This window comes from Mesoplodon bidens (assembly GCF_964165515.1).
Source record: "Mesoplodon bidens genome assembly, chromosome: 19".
Classification (NCBI taxonomy): Eukaryota; Metazoa; Chordata; class Mammalia; order Artiodactyla; family Ziphiidae; genus Mesoplodon; species Mesoplodon bidens.
In genome coordinates, this window is record NC_138179.1 from 13,356,408 (window position 1) to 13,374,191 (window position 17,784).

The 17,784-nt window shown below is 36.7% G+C and overlaps 2 protein-coding genes across 6 annotated transcripts in view; one reads left to right on the forward strand and one right to left on the reverse strand.

The window, feature by feature from the left end:
- NF1 (neurofibromin 1) overlaps nucleotides 1-17,784 on the reverse strand; it is a 260,760-nt gene that overhangs the window by 39,930 nt on the left and 203,046 nt on the right. For all 4 annotated transcript variants that reach the window (XR_014013948.1, XM_081218712.1, XM_081218713.1 and 1 more), the window contains exons 37-39: nucleotides 8,473-8,905; nucleotides 7,547-7,887; nucleotides 5,221-5,423 (exon numbers count right to left, since the gene is read on the reverse strand). Coding sequence is in view for 3 of the 4 variants with exons in the window: in XM_081218712.1 (XP_081074838.1) it covers nucleotides 5,221-5,423; nucleotides 7,547-7,887; nucleotides 8,473-8,905 (977 nt within the window). In the remaining variant the exon portion in view is untranslated. The remainder of the gene's footprint in view (nucleotides 1-5,220; nucleotides 5,424-7,546; nucleotides 7,888-8,472; nucleotides 8,906-17,784) is intronic.
- EVI2A (ecotropic viral integration site 2A) lies at nucleotides 11,598-15,824 on the forward strand. 2 transcript variants are annotated; one of them, XM_081218921.1, is made up of 3 exons: nucleotides 11,598-11,800; nucleotides 12,256-12,324; nucleotides 14,483-15,824. In XM_081218921.1, coding segments are annotated over exons 2-3 (723 nt in total). In that variant the 5' UTR covers nucleotides 11,598-11,800; nucleotides 12,256-12,322; the 3' UTR covers nucleotides 15,204-15,824. The 2 variants fall into 2 exon arrangements, with proteins under 2 accessions (XP_081075047.1, XP_081075048.1); XM_081218922.1 differs by lacking the exon at nucleotides 12,256-12,324 and having other exon boundaries at nucleotides 11,599-11,800; nucleotides 14,484-15,824.

The following is a 17,784-nucleotide window of genomic DNA, read 5'->3' on the forward strand; positions in this document are numbered from 1 at the left end:
AGATGCCACTGGTAATTTGATAGGGATTGCATTGAATCTGTAGATTGCTTTGGGTAGTATAGTCATGTTCACAATATTGATTCCTCCAATCCAAGAACATGGTATATCTCTCCATCTGTTGGTATCATCTTTAATTTCTTTCATCAGTGTCTTACAGTTTTCTGCATACAGGTCTTTTGTCTCCCTAGGTAGGTTTATTCCTAGGTATTTTATTCTTTTTGTTGCAATGGTAAATGGAAGTGTTTCCTTAATTTCTCTTTCAGATTTTTCATCATTAGTGTATAGGAATGCAAGAGATTTCTGTGCATTAATTTTGTATCCTGCAACTTTACCAAATTCATTGATTAGCTCTCGTAGTTTTCTGGTGACATCTTTAGGATTCGCTATGTATAGTACCATGCCATCTGCAAACAGTGACAGTTTTACTTCTTCTTTTCCAATCTGTATTCCTTTTATTTCTTCTTCTTCTCTGATTGCCATGGCTAGGACTTCCAAAACTATGCTGAATAATAGTGGTGAGAGTGGACAACCTTGTCTTGTTCCTGATCTTAGAGGAAATGTTTTCAGTTTTTCACCATTGAGAATGATGTCTGCTGTGGGTTTGTCGTATATGGCCTTTATTATGTTGAGGTAGGTTCCCTCTATGCCCACTTTCTGGAGAGTTTTTATCATAAATGGGTGTTGAATTTTGTCGAAAGCTTTTTATGCATCTATTGAGATGATCATAGTTTTTATTCTTCAGTTTGTTAATATGGTGTATCACATTGATTGATTTGCGTATACTGAAGAATCCTTGCATCCCTGGGATAAATCCCACTTGATCATGGTGTATGATCCTTTCAATGTGTTGTTGGATTCTGTTTCCTAGTATTTTGCTGAGGACTTTTGCATCTATATTCATCATGATATTGGTCTGTAATTTTCTTTTTTTGTAGTATCTTTTTCTGGTTTTGGTATCAGGGTGATGGTGGCCTCATAGAATGAATTTGGGAGTGCTCCTTCCTCTGCAATTTTTTGTAAGAGTTTGAAAAAGATGAGTTAGCTCTTCTCTAAATGTTTGATAGAATTCACCTCTGAAGCCATCTGGTTCTGGACTTCTGTTTGTTGGAAGATTTTCAATCACAGTTTCAATTTCATTACTTGTGATTGGTCTGTCCATATTTTCTGTTTCTTCCTGGTTCAGTCTTGGAAGGTTATACCTTTCTAAGAATTTGTCCATTTCTTCCAGGTTGTCCATTTTATTGGCATAGAGTTGCTTGTAGTAGTCTCTTAGGATGCTTTGTATTTCTGCAGTAGCTGTTGTAACTTCTCCTTTATTTCTAATTTTATTGATTTGAGTCCTCTCCCTCTTTTTCTTGATGCGTCTGGCTAATGGTTTATCAATTTTGTTTATCTTCTCAAAGAACCAGCTTTTAGTTTTATTGATATTTGCTATTGTTTTCTTTGTTTCTATTTCACTTATTTCTGCTCTGATCTTTATGATTTCTTTCCTTCTGCTAACTTTGGGTTTTGTTTGTTCTTCTTTCTCTAGTTCCTTTAGGTGTAAGGTTAGATTGTTTATTTGAGATTTTTGTTTCTTGAGGCTTGTATTGCTATAAATTTCCCTCTTAGAACTGCTTTTGCTGCATCCCATAGGTTTTGGATCATCATGTTTTCATTGTCATTTGTCTCTAAGTATCTTTTGATTTCCTCTTTGATTTCTTCAGTGATCTCTTGGTTATTTAGTAACATATTGTTTAGCCTTCATGTGTTTGTGTTTTTTACGTTTTTTTCCCTGTAATTCATTTCTAATCTCCTGGCGTTGTGGTCAGAAAAGATGCTTGATATGATTTCAATTTTCTTAAATTTACTGAGGCTTGATTTGTGACCCAAGATGTGATCTATCCTGGAGAATGTTCCATGCACACTTGAGAAGAAAGTGTTATCTGCTGTTTTTGGATGGAATGCCCTATAAACATCAATTAAATCTATCTGGTCTATTGTGTCACTTAAAGCTTCTGTTTCCTTATTCATTTTCATTTTGGATGATCTGTCCATTGGTGTAAGTGAGGTGTTAAAGTCCCCCACTATGACTGTATTACTGTCAATTTCCTCTTTTATAGCTGTTAGCAGTTGCCTTATGTATTCAGGTGCTCCTATGTTGGGTGCATATATATTTATAATTGTCATATCTTCTTCCTGGATTGATCCCTTGATCACTATGTAGTGTCCTTCCTTGTCTATTGTAACATTCTTCATTTTAAAGTCTATTTTGTGTGATATGAGTATTGCTACTCCAGCTTTCTTTTGATTTCCATTTGCATGGAATATCTTTTTCCATCCCCTCACTTTCAGTCTGTATGTGTCCTTAAGTCTGAAGTGGGTCTCTTATAGACAGCGTATGTATAGGTCTTGTTTTTGTATCCATTCAGCAAGCCTGTGTCTTTTGGTTGGAGCATTTAATCCATTCACGTTTAAGGTAATTATCAATATGTATGTTCCTATGACCATTTTCTTAATTGTTTTGGGTTTGTTTTTGTAGGTCCTTGTCTTCTCATGTTTCCCACTTAGAGAAGTTCCTTTAGCATTTGTTGTTTGGTGGTGCTGGTTTGGTGGTGCTGAATTCTCTTAGCTTTTGCTTGTCTGTAAAGCTTTTGATTTCTCCATCAAATCTGAATGAGATCCTTGCCAGGTAGAGTAATCTTGGTTGTAGATTCTTCCCTTTCATCACTTTAAATATGTCATGCTACTCCCTTCTGGCTTGTAGACTTTCTGCTGAGAAATCAGCTGTTAACATTCTGAGAGTTCCCTTGTATGTTATTTGTTGTTTTTCCCTTGCTGCTTTCAATAATTTTTCTTTATCTTTAATTTTTGCCAATTTGATTACTATGTGTCTTGGCGTGTTTCTCCTTGGGTTTATCCTGTATGGGGCTCTCTGCACTTCCTGGACCTGGGTGGCTATTTCCTTTCCCATGTTAGGGAAGTTTTCGACTATAATCTCTTCAAATATCTTCTCGTGTCCTTCCTCTCTCTCTTCTCCTTCTGGGACCCCTATAATGCAAATGTTGTTGCGTTTAATGTTGTCCCAGAGGTCTCTTAGGCTGTCTTCATTTCTTTTCATTCTTTTTTCTTTATTCTGTTCTGCAGCAGTGAATCCACCATTCTGTCTTCCAGGTCACTTATCCGTTCTTCTGCCTCAGTTATTCTGCTATTGATTCCTTCTACTGTATTTTTTATTTCAGTTATTATATTGTTCATCTCTGTTTGTTTGTTCTTTAATTCTTCTCGGTCTTTGTTAAACATTTCTTGCATCTTCTCCATCTTTGCCTCCATTCTTTGTCCGAGGTCCTGGATCATCTTCACTATCGTTATTCTGAATTCTTTTTCTGGAAGGTTGCCCATCTCCACTTCATTTAGTTGTTTTTCTGGGGTTTTCTTTTGTTCCTTCATCTGGTACATAGCCCTCTGCCTTTTCATCTTGTCTATCTTTCTGTGAATGTGGTTTTTTGTTCCATAGGCTGGACTGTAGTTCTTCTTGATTCTGCTGTCTGCCCTCTGGTGGATGAGGCTATCTAAGAGGCTTGTGCAAGTTTCCTCTCAATTCTTAAATATGTTGATAGTTAGAACTTATTTTGGCATCTTGTGGTTTGGCGTTAAGATGAAGACCCAACTTAATTCATTTCCCAGCCTCATTTCTTAAATGATTTACTCTTTCTTCTATTAGTTTGTGATACTTCTTTATCAATCTGTTTCTCTTAAAGTGATGTGATTGCTGATTTTTGAACACCCGTTTAAATTACTGCACTGTTGTTATGTGTTAACATATCTGTTAATTCAAGCCCCTCTCAGTTTTCTTTCCTTTCAATATTTTCTTAGCTATTGTACTTTCTAGTGAAATGTATAATCATTTAAAATTCTACCTCATTCTTAATCCTCAAATCTCATAGATATTTTAAAGGAATTACATTCATATTGTAATAATCTGGGAAGAACTGTTCATCCAGGAACACAATACCTGTGTCCATTCACTCAAATCTTTTTTTTATTATTAATATGTTTCAATAAATCTTTATACTTTTCTTGTTTTGTCAGTCTTACACATTTTCTTTTTAGGGTTATATTCTTACATCTCTTAACTGTAAAAATATATAGTGATCTTGTCTCACGGAATTTTCAAAGCTTTCAATTACTTAATACAGAAAAATCAAGAAATGTGTTTGAATGCATAAAAAAATTTTTATGTATTATGGAGAGAGAAAGGGAAGGGAAGAAAACGTCAGGAGGGACTTCCCTGGTAGTACAGTGGTTAAGAATCTACCTGCCAATGCAGGGGACACGTGTTCGAGCCCTGGTCCGGGAAGATCCCACAGGCCGCGGAGCAACTAACCCCTTGTGCCACAACTACTGAGCCTGCACTCTTGAGCCTGTGGTCCAAGACTACCTAGCTCGCGTGCCACAACTACTGAAGCCCGCGTGCCTAGAGCCTGTGCTCTGTAACAAGAGAAGCCACTACAGTGAGAAGCCCATGGACTGCAACGAAGAGTAGTCCCTACTCGCTGCAACTAGAGAATGCCTGCGTGCAGCAACGAAGAGCCAATGTAGCCAAAAATAAATAAATAAATAAATAAAATTTAAAAAACCATAAAATATTATTCATGACATTGATAAATTAAAAAAAGAAAATGTCAGGAAATAAGCTGGGAGAAGAGCAACATTTATACTACTATAGGATCTGAAGACGGACAGACATAAAGAGTAGATGTTAAATGTATGACACTTATCAAAGCCAAGTCAGGAGTTGACTCTGGACCCTGTATTTTGTGCCACTGCATTCTCTATGAAGTGTACATGAACAATAATATCACAGTTCAAAGTCAACCTGAAGAAAAGAGGAAATGGCTACTTCCCTAAAATCAAGGAAGTGGATACTTTACTCATTGGGAATAACCTGCTAAGAAGAGAAATACTGAAGCTAATTAAACTGAAATAGTACGAAAAATGCTTTGTAAGTTGCCCAGAGACACAGATGGTATCAAAATCTTGCCACCCTGCATATATTGCCAGAATTTTGGTGGATTTCTCAATGTGGTCTACCATGAAGTTTCTTCAGTCAGACGAAAAAACAGAAGTAAAGAAGTGGAACTATACTAAAGATTTCACTGGCAAATTCTGAAATGAAATGGTTGTCTCTGAATCTTCTTAGAATCATTGTTAGTATTAAAGAAAATTATCATTACTTACTAGATTTGCTAAATCCAGAAATACACTCTTCCAAAAATTCTAAGGTGAGGTGTGGCTCATTGGCTGCCAGTGTCTTACTAATAGAGACAATAAATAGGGTGTTGTTGGCTGGGATACATAAACCTGATGTCTCTAGTAACTGGCCCTCGATTTTTAAATTAAAGGTACAAGTTAAGGCACACAGAAGATTATAGGCAGCTGACCTAGGAGAAAACACAAATTAAGTTGTTTTAAAGCTTATTTTTTCTTATAATTCCAAAATTTTTTCATAACATACAACTTACGATTCTATTACCAAGCATAGATGAACTATTTTTAAATTTTATGATCAATTAGAGATAAGATTTTGTGATTCTATGGTAAACACAAAATACCCCTTTATCGTTTAGGGATTTTTTTTAAAAGGAAAATCTTCACATAACCAGAAGAGGACTGTGAGGCTCCTGAGACAGCGAATACAAGGCCTTTCTAAAAGACATTTCATTGGGATATAAGATATGAGAATTTTATGGTCTTAAGATGGATCAATATAAAGAAAGACAGAATAAGGCATATCATATTTTCAGTGAGGCCAAAACTCAAATTGTGGCTCCCGCTCCCACTAGATCCAGTTATAACTGGGATAATGAGAAATGAGATGGCCCTCATCAAATTAGACTGTTAAAATCTTTCATCAGCATCTACTGAATTTCTTTCTAGGCGTCCTACAAGTTATACTACAAACTAGAGGTCAAACATTTTTTTAATATAATTAAGTCCCCCCTGCCATTTTTTTCTTTTATGAACTCCTACTATTATACATAAGCACTAAATTAAAAAAAAAAATCCAAACCATAATATATATCCAGGTTCCATGAGAACTAAAAGCTCCCTTATAAATGTCTAAAAATATACTTAAACAACTTAGGAAACAGCTCAAAAAACTCAATTTTTAGATGATTTTTCTCCCCTATCCACAAAAGAAATGGTTTGCTCAGTAAACTTCAGGTTTTCCTTACCTCTGAACTTTCATCATGCTAATACATTTATGCAACAACCATATGGGGGGAAAAAGCCACTGAAATTATAAGTTTGCCTCAAGGCTTTTTCTCTGCGACAACATGCTTCAGTAAAAAGCAGAAGCTGTCAGCTTGCTTTATTTCACAAGAGAATAGAGGTTCATTCAAGTTAATAATAGTTGAAAGTTTGCTAGCATTCTTCTATAAGGAATTCTGAATTAGAAATTCGAGACAGACTTATAGTTCCATTTTCCTAAAATGGAAATATTAATATTATTGTTTCTAAGTTTATCTTTTGCTAACTCCTAGGAATTCTGGGTGATATTATTTTGACAGTGACTTTCACTCTGTATATTTCAACAGCTACAAAGAACTGGGATTCCTCAAACTGGGAGTAGGTGTCACAGACTCCTCTGAGATAATGAAAGCTAAGCATACATGAAGTTTTGTGTATATTTTCTGGGAGTTCATGAACCCCATGAGGCCCATCCAGGTAAAGAAATCTTGCTGATTTTTTTTTCCCTCTCAAATAAGGGAGAATTTGGAATTCTAAAAAGCCCATTTATAAACCTGAGTTATAGTATACCCAAGGGAAGATTTTCTGAAGCAGAACTTCAGTACCTTGCCCTAAGTCATAAAGAGAAGCAGATCTAGATTTAAACCTAATCTACTGACTCCCCAGGCCCTGCCCTTTCCTCATTCATGTTTCGATTACTAAGCCTAACCAGAACCAATTATACACTGTTCATCTGACATCTGTATTTGTCTTAAGCTTTCTTTCAAGAATTTTGTTAAAGTTACACAGGTGGAAACTATGCTGTGTTACTGAGTTACTGAACATTAAGCCCTCCTTTTCTTTTCTTTTTTCTTTTTTTCATTTAAAATGCTAAAGTTATAAGCCCTCCTTTTCAAACAATGATAATTTAATTTGACTGCGAGGAAACTTAATAGTGATGTACTTTCGAACATGGGAAAAATTCAGAGAACTCAGAAAAGGAGAAACTTAATTTAGAAATAGACTTTTAGGGAAAAAAAAAAAGACTTTAAAAAAAAAACAAAACCAAACGAACAAAAAAACCCCCACCAAAACTGCTATGCTGTATGTTTCAGCTGAAAGTTGAAAGAACATACATTGGTTTAGTGTGAATCACCCTATTCACAATTCCACAGTTCATGCGAACTGGATGAGGTCATACTGGTTAACCAATATAGAAGACCTGCCAATTTACAGTATTAAGGTAGAGGCTGCTTTAAAAGCTTATTAATTGGTCTCATTTTAAAACCAACAAACCTTGAATAAAATTGAAATGAGTTTTTTAAAAACCTACCGTAAACTAGGGTCTGAACTGCCTAAATTAAGTAATGCGATATTGAGCAGTGTCCCAGGGACATCTTTTGGGCGAATCTTCGTATGCTGGGGGATGGAGTCAGGCTGCGACAGCTCCCAACGTGTCCGGATGTGAATGATAGACTGAACAATGGCTTCACACTCCTGGTGCATGAAGGTCAGTGGTGTGCCCTGGTTTGCAATAGTTAAGGTGAACTGGTTCTCATCCACTAGGCAGATCTCTTCAATTTCCGAAGCATAATAGATATCATTTAGAAAGACTGACTGCCCCAGGACTTTTGTTCGCTCTGCTGAGGTTACCTGAACAGCAGTAGAACCAACCTGAAAAATGGTAGCAAGAGGGTAGAGTGGAAAAGAATTAAATTTCATTATGTAAAATTCTGAGAAGTTTCGAAAACCAACCAAACAAAATACCATGTTAACCATTTAAAGAAGAGTTACCACCATTATGTATTCAAATAGGTTCAATAATTATCGTCATAAATGCTGTCAAAAGAGACTGAAAACAGTAGAAAAAAGTTATTTTTTAAAAGGTCAAGAATCCTATGGATAATTACAGGTTTTATCCTGAAGGTTCACCTTCCTCACTCTGCAAAAAGCATGTAATAATCAGAAGAACTCTCAATAGGTAATTTCCACTGTTCACATATTCCTACTGTAGGACTGATATACAGCAAACTGCCCATTCTACAACACTCTCCTGCCTCCAATCCAACCTGGAATATTATTAAGGGTACACCTCTCCAGTTTTCTGCAGGACCTCCACGAAGATATAGAAAGCTTGGTTTTCCTCCATCTGGACTTTTCGTTTGATACATTACTACCGGGACCCTGGGGAGTCCAGTATATAGTCAGGTTAGTCAAGAAAGGCAATGAATCACTTACCTAACAGGGAGTGAAACTTACTTTAATAGAAACCTTGGTGTCTTTGTGAGCTAGCTTGAGAGCATTGTGGAATACCTTCAGGTCCTCTTCTAAAGCCAAGGTGGCAGCGGGTAGTTTCTGTTGTTCATGCTCAATGTGCTCAGCCAGTTTCCCAGGACAGTCTATGAAAATGAGTCTTTTGCTGCCTTTGAGGCCAGTCAGCAGCCGCTCGTGATACTTGGTGTATTCCCTGACCCAGGAGTTACAGTTATAGATGTAGACTGCAGAGACATTATCATAAGCAAAGCCAGGAAAAACAACAAACCACTTGGAGAGAAAGTCTGTTTTAAAGCGATTGCTAGGCCCAGTATGGGTAAGGTCCACTACAATTTCATATGGCTTTGCATAATATGGCTTTAAAGTAAGTAAGACGTGGTATATCAGCAAATCGCCATTGATTTGACCAGTTTTGAACCTAAGGAAGATGAAAAAAAGTACACAGATCATTAACAGAGTTCTGAATGGATATACAGATGCTACTAATCTATTTTATTCCCTTATATTCTAACTAGTTTTCTAGAGAAAACTAACTATAATATTAAACCATTATACAAAGTCTGAATCCATTTTTTAAATCACTTGTTCTTAAGACACTGAGAAGTAAGGCTGAAGTAAAATGGAAGAGACAAATCCCCAGATCAATAACTATGAGCAACAATAACAACAACAAACCTGCCCACCATAATCAAGCAAGGAGGAAGTCAATGGACATTGGTTGGTTGCTTCTAGGCCCATCCAAGTTCCCAGGTGAACAGTTTGGGTGGGAATGACCTACTTGGAGTCCTGGAGTAAACTGAATGACTTATAGTCAATTCATATCTCACCGTGACCAGAGAGAATGGTTCAGCAATGATCACATGACTCAAAGCAGAACAACCAGGGCCAAAGAGGCCCAATTCAAAGACTTCAGCTTAAACTGGGAATCGAGACGTTTTTCTTTCCTGATGTTTATAAATAAGGGACCATATAGCTCTGGCAGCTGTTAGCTTATATCTTGAGATATGAAGGAAGAGCCTGTCTAAAAACTGAAGAAATGGAGCAGAGAAATGAAGAGCGAAACTGGGGCCCTGGCCATTTCATCTGAGTCCTAGATAAAGCCCCTCTCCTGGGATCACATTTATCCCTGTACTACTCAGCTGTGTGAGCCAATAAATTCCACTTTTTGATTAAGCTGTATTAGGTCATATGTTGCTTACACTCAAAAGAATGCTAATCAATGTGAGGAGTCAAAATAAGGACCATCAGAAAGCCCACAAATTACAGTACGAGAATTTCAAATCAAAACAACCAGTGTTCTATACTTGATGACTCAGGTGGCACTACGAAGTAGGCTAAGATAAATATCCTTTCCTAAGAGTTTTAAATCTTACTGGGAGAAAATAAGGCAAAACTACGACAAGTCGAATGATTTTAAAATAAAAGAAAAATATTTCAAGAACAAAGAAAAGATATGAGGTAGTATGTAATCACTTGTCAAAGAAATTGCAGAGAAAAATACTTTTGTTAAGTTCAAAAGAGTGGAGAGGGCTTCCCTGGTGGCGTAGTGGTTGAGAGTCCGCAGGGGACACGGGTTCATGCCCCGGTCCGGGAAGATCCCACATGCCGTGGAGCAGCTGGGCCCGTGAGCCATGGCCGCTGAGCCTGCGCGTCCGGAGCCTGTGTTCCGCAACAGGAGAGGCCACAGCAGTGAGAGGCCCACGTACCACACACACACACAAAAAGAGTGGAGAAATCAACACAAACTGGGTAACCAGTGAAAACTACATAAAAGATGCTGAAGCGGGCAGGAGGAATTTCAAACTCAACAAGAAGAGGGATTGGCAGGCCTCATGGGGAGAGGGAAAGAAGGAGAAAAATAGGTAACTAGATGTGTTGAGGTAAGAATCACCTAGTTTAGCTAGAATGGAAGATTCATGTAGAGAAGTTTTAAGAGATAAAGATGGAAAAATACAGAATAGCTAAATTGTAAATGGACCAGAACTGTTCAACCAAGGGGCTCAGGTTTTCTCCTAGGAGCCTGGTATTTCTCAGAGGATGTTCTGTGGAGCACCAGCATCAGAATCAACTGTGGTGCTTGATAAAAATGCAATTTCCTGTCCCAGCCCAGACCTACTATATATGAATCTATACAGTGGAGCCTGGAAATTTTCATTGTTTTGAAACAACCTTCTCATCTGATATTTATGTGCACAAACATTTCTGAATTGCTGCTGTAGGTGTTAGGGAGTTATTCAACCACATTTTTTAAAAGAAAGGGGTGTTAAAAAAAAAAGAAAGGGGTGTTATGATCACAGGAAGTGATATATACAACATATATGAAGGAGTCGGGGCTAGTAAAAAAAAGATGTTGTAGTAGTCTAGGTATGGTTTAATAAGCATCTAAAATACTAGGGTAACGATGAAAAGAAGTGACAGTGAAAGAAGAAACCGACTCAAAAATATGAAGAAAGGACCAACATGATCCAAGGTCTGATCAGGGCTGAAAGAAAGGGCTTGAATTAAAAGGATCTGCTGTATACCAAGGCTCTGTCATTACAAAGAATGTTGCTACCATGAACAAAAACAGAGATCATGAGGGGCAGCCACTTAGGGGGAAAAATGAAGTCCATTTTAGAATGAATATGAAGTGATGACAGGACATTCTAGGGGAGTGTGTGTGTGTGTGTGTGTATACACTAAACCACACAAAAGCATTTTCTGTCCCTTATAATCTAAGTGTATCAGATATTCTCTCCAAATTATTGTTGCAGTTCCACACTTTGAGATGTTGGTTATATACATTACTGTTTCTATTATCTGACCAATACCTCGGGTCTCCAAACTCATGTTATCAAACCAGTCTGTGGTATACAAATACAATTTTTAGAGAAGATTTTAATGCTCAATCTCAGGGAAAATGCTATTTTCTCTTCATTTTAATGATACTAACATATCATTCAAGAGCATACAGCAGGCATACATAATAAATGTAAGGTCAAAAGGCATTAAGCAGAACACCCTCCCTGCCCTGGAGGCGGGGATTTGTTCTACAAAGCCTCCTGTTATGCCAGTGGCCAACTAGACAAGTTGGAGTTTTTTTCTTTTTTTTCCCTGTGACATGTGCTTTAGTTGCAGTGGAAAGGAAATGTGTCATCTGTGGTTAGTGGAAAGCTAGCTGTACATATCCTTTTTTACTGCAGATTTACTTCTAGGCTCAGATTCTTCAAGTCTATTCTGCCTTAAATTACTTGGAAGCTGTGCTTCAAGACAAGAAAAGAAGTGGCTTATTAAAATCAGGTTATAATAAGATTTTGACCAAGCATTTTGTAAGGTAGGTCATATATATGGTTTTTCTTATGCCTTTTCACTTGTAACTTCATACAGATTAGTGTTTGAGGAAGTGCTTTCAAACAGTACTGAAGTATCTTACTAACAAAGTAGATTTAGTAATGGAAAACGTATGCTGTTTTTTCTCTCCTATTAGGTAAAATTTAAGTAAGAGATGGAAAGATTTACCATCAACATAAAGCTTTAAATTAGGATTAAGGAGGATCTGAGCTTAGACTCCAGAGTGAATTGCACAGTTTTATTTGTTATCAAAATAAGTTTAAAAAATAAATTTCTCATTACTAATGCTTAGGCATTATAATTTTTATTGAAAATGACCAGAGATAAAGAAAACTTTTGATAACAACCTGGCCCCCACTGCATAAATTTGGGATGTAGAGACAGCTCTCTATTCTTAGGCATTTGTAAGGGTAAGAGAAAGTCTCATTTTGTCAACAGTTTGTTTATTTGGAGATGACAGTACATCTGGCTGAAGACAATCAACAGCGGGCCTATTATCTATCCCATGCGGAGCACTGTTAAAATGTGTACCAATACTATGATGCATATTACACTGTTAATGAACTAATGTGACAAGAATAGTAACCCGCTTTAAATCATTGTAGCATCTAATGCAGAAGTCCAGTCTAGTTTAAAAGGATGGAAATTATTTGCTAACCCAATTTAAAGTATTTCTCTTTGTGGAAGAATCATAAAGTATCCAAAGATTTATGTCATTCAACTTAAAAATCGAAGCTGGACACTACTAGATAGAAGTCAGTGCACGATATCTTTAACTGTCTATTAAAGATCATAATCCAAAAAGTAATCTTACTTCTAGAACACGTAAGAAAGGTTTTTTCCCCTCCCTATTATCAATAGAAAATATTACTTCAGAGGTTAGTTTCCAGTTAGCATTGTTTACTATATGCTACTTTTGTTTGTATAACAATGTATCACATACGTTATTCTTAAGTCAACTATACTTCAATAAAAAAGAAGAAGAAGAAGCATGAGTAGCAGCAGTATCTGTGTCACCTGAGTGTGGGTTAGAACTCTTAGGTCCCTCCTAGACCTACGGAATAAATCTGCATTAAAAAAACAAAAACAAAAAACAAACTCCCATGTACATTTTTTGAGAAGAACTTATATAAAATAAAGTTCTTTTTTTTTTTGCGGTATGCAGGCCTCTCACTGTTGTGGCCCCTCCCATTGCGGAGCACAGGCTCCGGACGCGCAGGCTCAGCGGCCATGGCTCACGGGCCCAGCCGCTCCGCGGCATATGGGATCCTCCCAGACCGGGGCACGAACCCGTATCCCCTGCATTGGCAGGCGGACTCTCAACCACTGCGCCACCAGGAAGGCCCTAAAATAAAGTTCTTAAACAGGCAATTTTACTTAGTACATCTCAGGAGAATAATCTAGTTTTTCCTTCCACTTCCCTATTCATATAAATGCTAACAATAAAGTACTCTTACAAAAGTGGCTCTGACTGGAATACTATTTTGAGAGATAGCTCAATAATGGTAATAAATCTTTCCTGCTTGTTTACCAGTACCTGGAACAGATATGCTAGTTGTATTTAAATCTTCAATCTTACAGTGAATAATGAAAATCAGGATCAGACTTTGTCCCCTTTGTGGACTGGCTTCCAAAGAGCTCAGAGCCAAAACTGAAATTCCACTTTTTCCTTTATAGGTTGAGACTCATGAGCTGCCTTGACTTCCCAATTGAGTCTAAATCCCCATGATCTTGATGTTGTATTTATTTCTATTAAATATTTTATTGTATAATTTATTTTAAAAAATTATGTCAAAACATTCACAGAAAAATGCTAAGCATAAATAATAATGAAAAAAGTCAATAATTTTTGTTGAACTTTTGAGATTATTCAAAAGAAACTTGCCTCTTTTTCTCTGTTAATGCCAAATGTTTAGGATGAGAAAAGTCGCATGCCTTTGCTTTCAGAAAGCCACAATAAGTAAGTCAGGGGATACAGAGGTGAAGGGAGACCCACCACCATAAAACTGCTTTCACAACTACTAGGAATATATTTCTAAGTACCAGCTTTATTCTAAGCTTCAAGATAAACACCCAAGAAGAAAAAAGAACATCTTGAATTCCTACTTGAAGTCTGTTTTCTTTTGGTTGCTACCACACTTGCCCGTTCCTGAACTGCCCCCCCTCCCATTACCACAAAGCCATTTGCGTTTTCTTTTCATACATGAAGCAAAATGTCCCATTTCTCCTTTACTATAAAGATTGGTGACTCATTTGTTAGAGGATGGGGAGTTTCTACAAGGAGTTTCCTTAAATGGTCAGGAAAAAAAAAAAGGAGGAATCAAAAAAGTAAAAGCCGAAGTATCTGACTCAAAGCTAAAGTCTAGCATGCTTAAGAGGGAGAAAACTATAAAACCATGGTATTCAGTTTACAATGATTAGTAGATATCTGTAATGCCACCTTTTAGCATTTAAACAATTAATAGAAATTAAATTGTTTCTTTATATGTAGCCTAACAGAAAAAAAAAAATCAGTTCAGAAGGAATTCAAACAGGATAGCAAATGTTAGGCATGAGCTTGCAGCTAATTTATAACATTATCAGCTGTCTATCTTTTAACTACAGTTACCAAAATGAGGAACCATTATTCTTTCACAAGTTAACAAATTTTATTGCTGTCCCAACAGATTACCAGCATACTCACGGACATGGAACACACAGGACATTACCTGCATCTTGCCTTTCTGATGACAACAGTTTTTCCTTTGTCTCCTGGAACAAAAGCAAACTATACCCATCTGTGGGCTAATAATACTACTGTCTTGGATCCAGATATTCAAAATAAGATGGGCAGAAGCCAAAATGAAAACACTAACACAAACCCTAAAACTCCCGAAGTAGATAAAAAAGTTATTTCTACAAAAATGCCTGAAATCGCAACATCATCTCACACTGCATCTTTAACCCCTAAATCTGAACTGGAGCTTTATATATCTTCCGTTGTCAGGAACAGTTCTCCAACAGTACATAGCATTGAAAACACAAGCAAAAGTCACAGTGAAATTTTCAAAAAAGGTGTCTGTGAGGAAAACAACAACAAAATGGCTATGCTAGTTTGCTTAATTATAATTGTGGTGCTTTTCCTTATCTGTACAATTTTATTTCTATCAACTGTGGTTCTGGCAAACAAAGTCTCATCTCTCAGACGATCAAAACAAGTAGGCAAGCGTCAGCCTAGAAGCAATGGCGATTTTCTGGCAAACAGTGGTCTATGGCCTGCTGAATCAGACACTTGGAAAAGAGCAAAACAGCTCACAGGGCCTAACCTAATGATGCAATCTACTGGAGTGCTCACAGTTACAAGGGAAAGAAAAGATGAAGAAGGAACTGAAAAACTCACCAACTAACGGATGCTTTAGTGAAGAAAAATGCAAAGTAGCAATGAGAAAGTTTCTGGAGTAAAAATGAAGTCAGTTTGATACTTAATGCCAAGGTGTTGTTCTGATGGTCTAAAATTTAACATGGCAGGCTGCGCAATTTAGAATCAAGCAGGTGAGAAGTATGCCTGCTTACTTAATTACTTAAACTGTGTCTGACACTATTTTAAAAAGCAAAAATAAAACAACCAAGCATCTGAGGAAAGTTTTAAAGACAAGCTGAAGGAACTGACTAATAGAGGTAGAAAGGGACAATTAAATATTTCCTGTTCAGCAAGAGTAGTTAAATGATCTTTGTCCGAATGTTATTAAATTTTGAAGAGTTTTAGTGTGTCGTTACAGGCAAGTATATGCTTTAACATCTAACAGAAGTCACATTCTTAATGCACAGAGTTGAACTATATAGTTACGTGGTACTTTCTTTGCTGAATGTGACAGAATCCATACCAGCTCATCTATCCAACACAGCTAATGTTATGCTAGATGTTTTCATCTTTATATATGGCACACATAAGAAAGTGGTTTTCTACTATAAATATTTAATTAAAATTTAAAATTTTGTATAATAAATTAAGACTTGTTAGAATAAAAGTGACTACGTACATTTTCATTCACTTTATTATTTTAGAGAATACACTGTCAAGATCAATAAGAACTAGAGCACAACTGAAACAGATGAGATTTATAGCCACAACAGAAGGCTAAGTATAAATGTAACGCATATCTTACTGTTTAAGTATGACATAACTCTGTAAATATTGCTTATTGGATTATTTATAGCAAATATCCAAAGGCTGATTATTTTTTGGACTTTGAGAATGCCAAGTGGACTAATAAATGACCAATTTTATTTATTATCCAATATGACATAAGCAAAGGAAAGACGTGTGTGTGTGTGTGTGTGTGTTTATTCTAATTTGGAAAACAGGATACTTCAGGTAATTCTTTAACCTTTAAAGAAACTGGGTTCAAGTAAAATAATGACTTACATTTAGGTTAAGACTTCCGTCATCAATTCAATATATTACAAAAATTGGTTTGAGAGACTTTCCAAATGTCCACTGAAACTGACACAGGGCATACTTAATTAAAGATCAGACCATATTTAAAAAATCTCATCCCTTACTGAGCATTTATTTTGGGCAATATGCTAGACATTTAAGAAAAGATTTTATATATTTTTTCCAAGTATTACCACCATCTTACCCTCCCTTCTAGGTTAGTGATTCTCATCCTGACTCCAAATCAGAATCACCTGAAGAGTTTAACTCACCAATGCCTAAGTCACACCCCTTCCTTCTGATTTAATTAGAATGGGGTGAGCTCGAGCTCCAGGAATTGATAATTTTTGCATAATTCCCTAGGTCATACTGCTCTTGGTCATCAAATTCAATTCTTAAAATTTCCATGGCTCCAAAGATCTAGGTTACATTTTTTTTAAGGTTACCTCTTAAAATGAGAGGGGGAAGAAAAGCATCGCTTTTATTATCAATTTATTACCAATTTATAAAAAATCCATTTCCTAAATAACAAATCATAACCACATTATTTCAGAAAAAGGTAAGCATCAACAAAGGAAAAAGGAAAGCAAGAGAATACTCATGCCGATTGTGGTACATCAGGTTATCTTTTGAGGGGTAAAAAGGATCAGACTTGAAAGGACACTGGCTGGGCAGAGCTCCCATTCTGTGCAAATAAAAAATCTGAGATTGTGTACTAGAACAAACAGTGACAACACAAAGCAGTCCTTGAATCACATATAAATACTTGTCAGTAAACTGAAACAAATTAGTGTCCTTTTAAAAAGAAGAAATTAACTAGGCAACTACTTTCCTATTCAACATACATTTTCTCACAAAACAGAAAGCTCCTACTGCAGGAATATTTAAAATTCATCACTCACTATCTTGGCTATTAAACACACATCCTCAGATTGACAGTATCCAATGGTAGCTCATGAGAAGTGGTTCCTTTCCCAACTTGACCAGTGTTTAAAGGTGATAGGTTAAGAGATATATATATATATATATATATATATATTTTTTTAGCGGTACGCGGGCCTCTCACTGCTGTGGCCCCTCCCGTTGCGGAGCACAGGCTCCGGACGCGAAGGCACAGTGGCCACGGCTCACGGGCCCAGCTGCTCCATGGCACGTGGGATCCTCCCGGACTGGGGCACGAACCTGCGTCCGCTGCATCGGCAGGCAAACTCTCAACCACTGCACCACCAGGGAAGCCCCTAAGATATGTTTTGAATTCAAATTTTAAAAGTTATTTTTGAACTAAGACACTTTTGTTTTCTACCCTTGGGGTGCTATGGTCCACATGCTTATTAATTCAGGGATTTAAAAATAGTGAAATAGAAGTTTATACCATATTTAAAAAGTTTATAGCATATTGTATACTATATATATAGCAAATTATATTACATAAAATAAGTTTATAGCATATTAAAAAAAAAACTATTCTTTTTTTTTTGTTTTGTTTTGCGGTATGTGGGCCTCTCACTGCTGTGGCCTCTCCCGCTGCGGAGCACAGGCTCCGGACACGC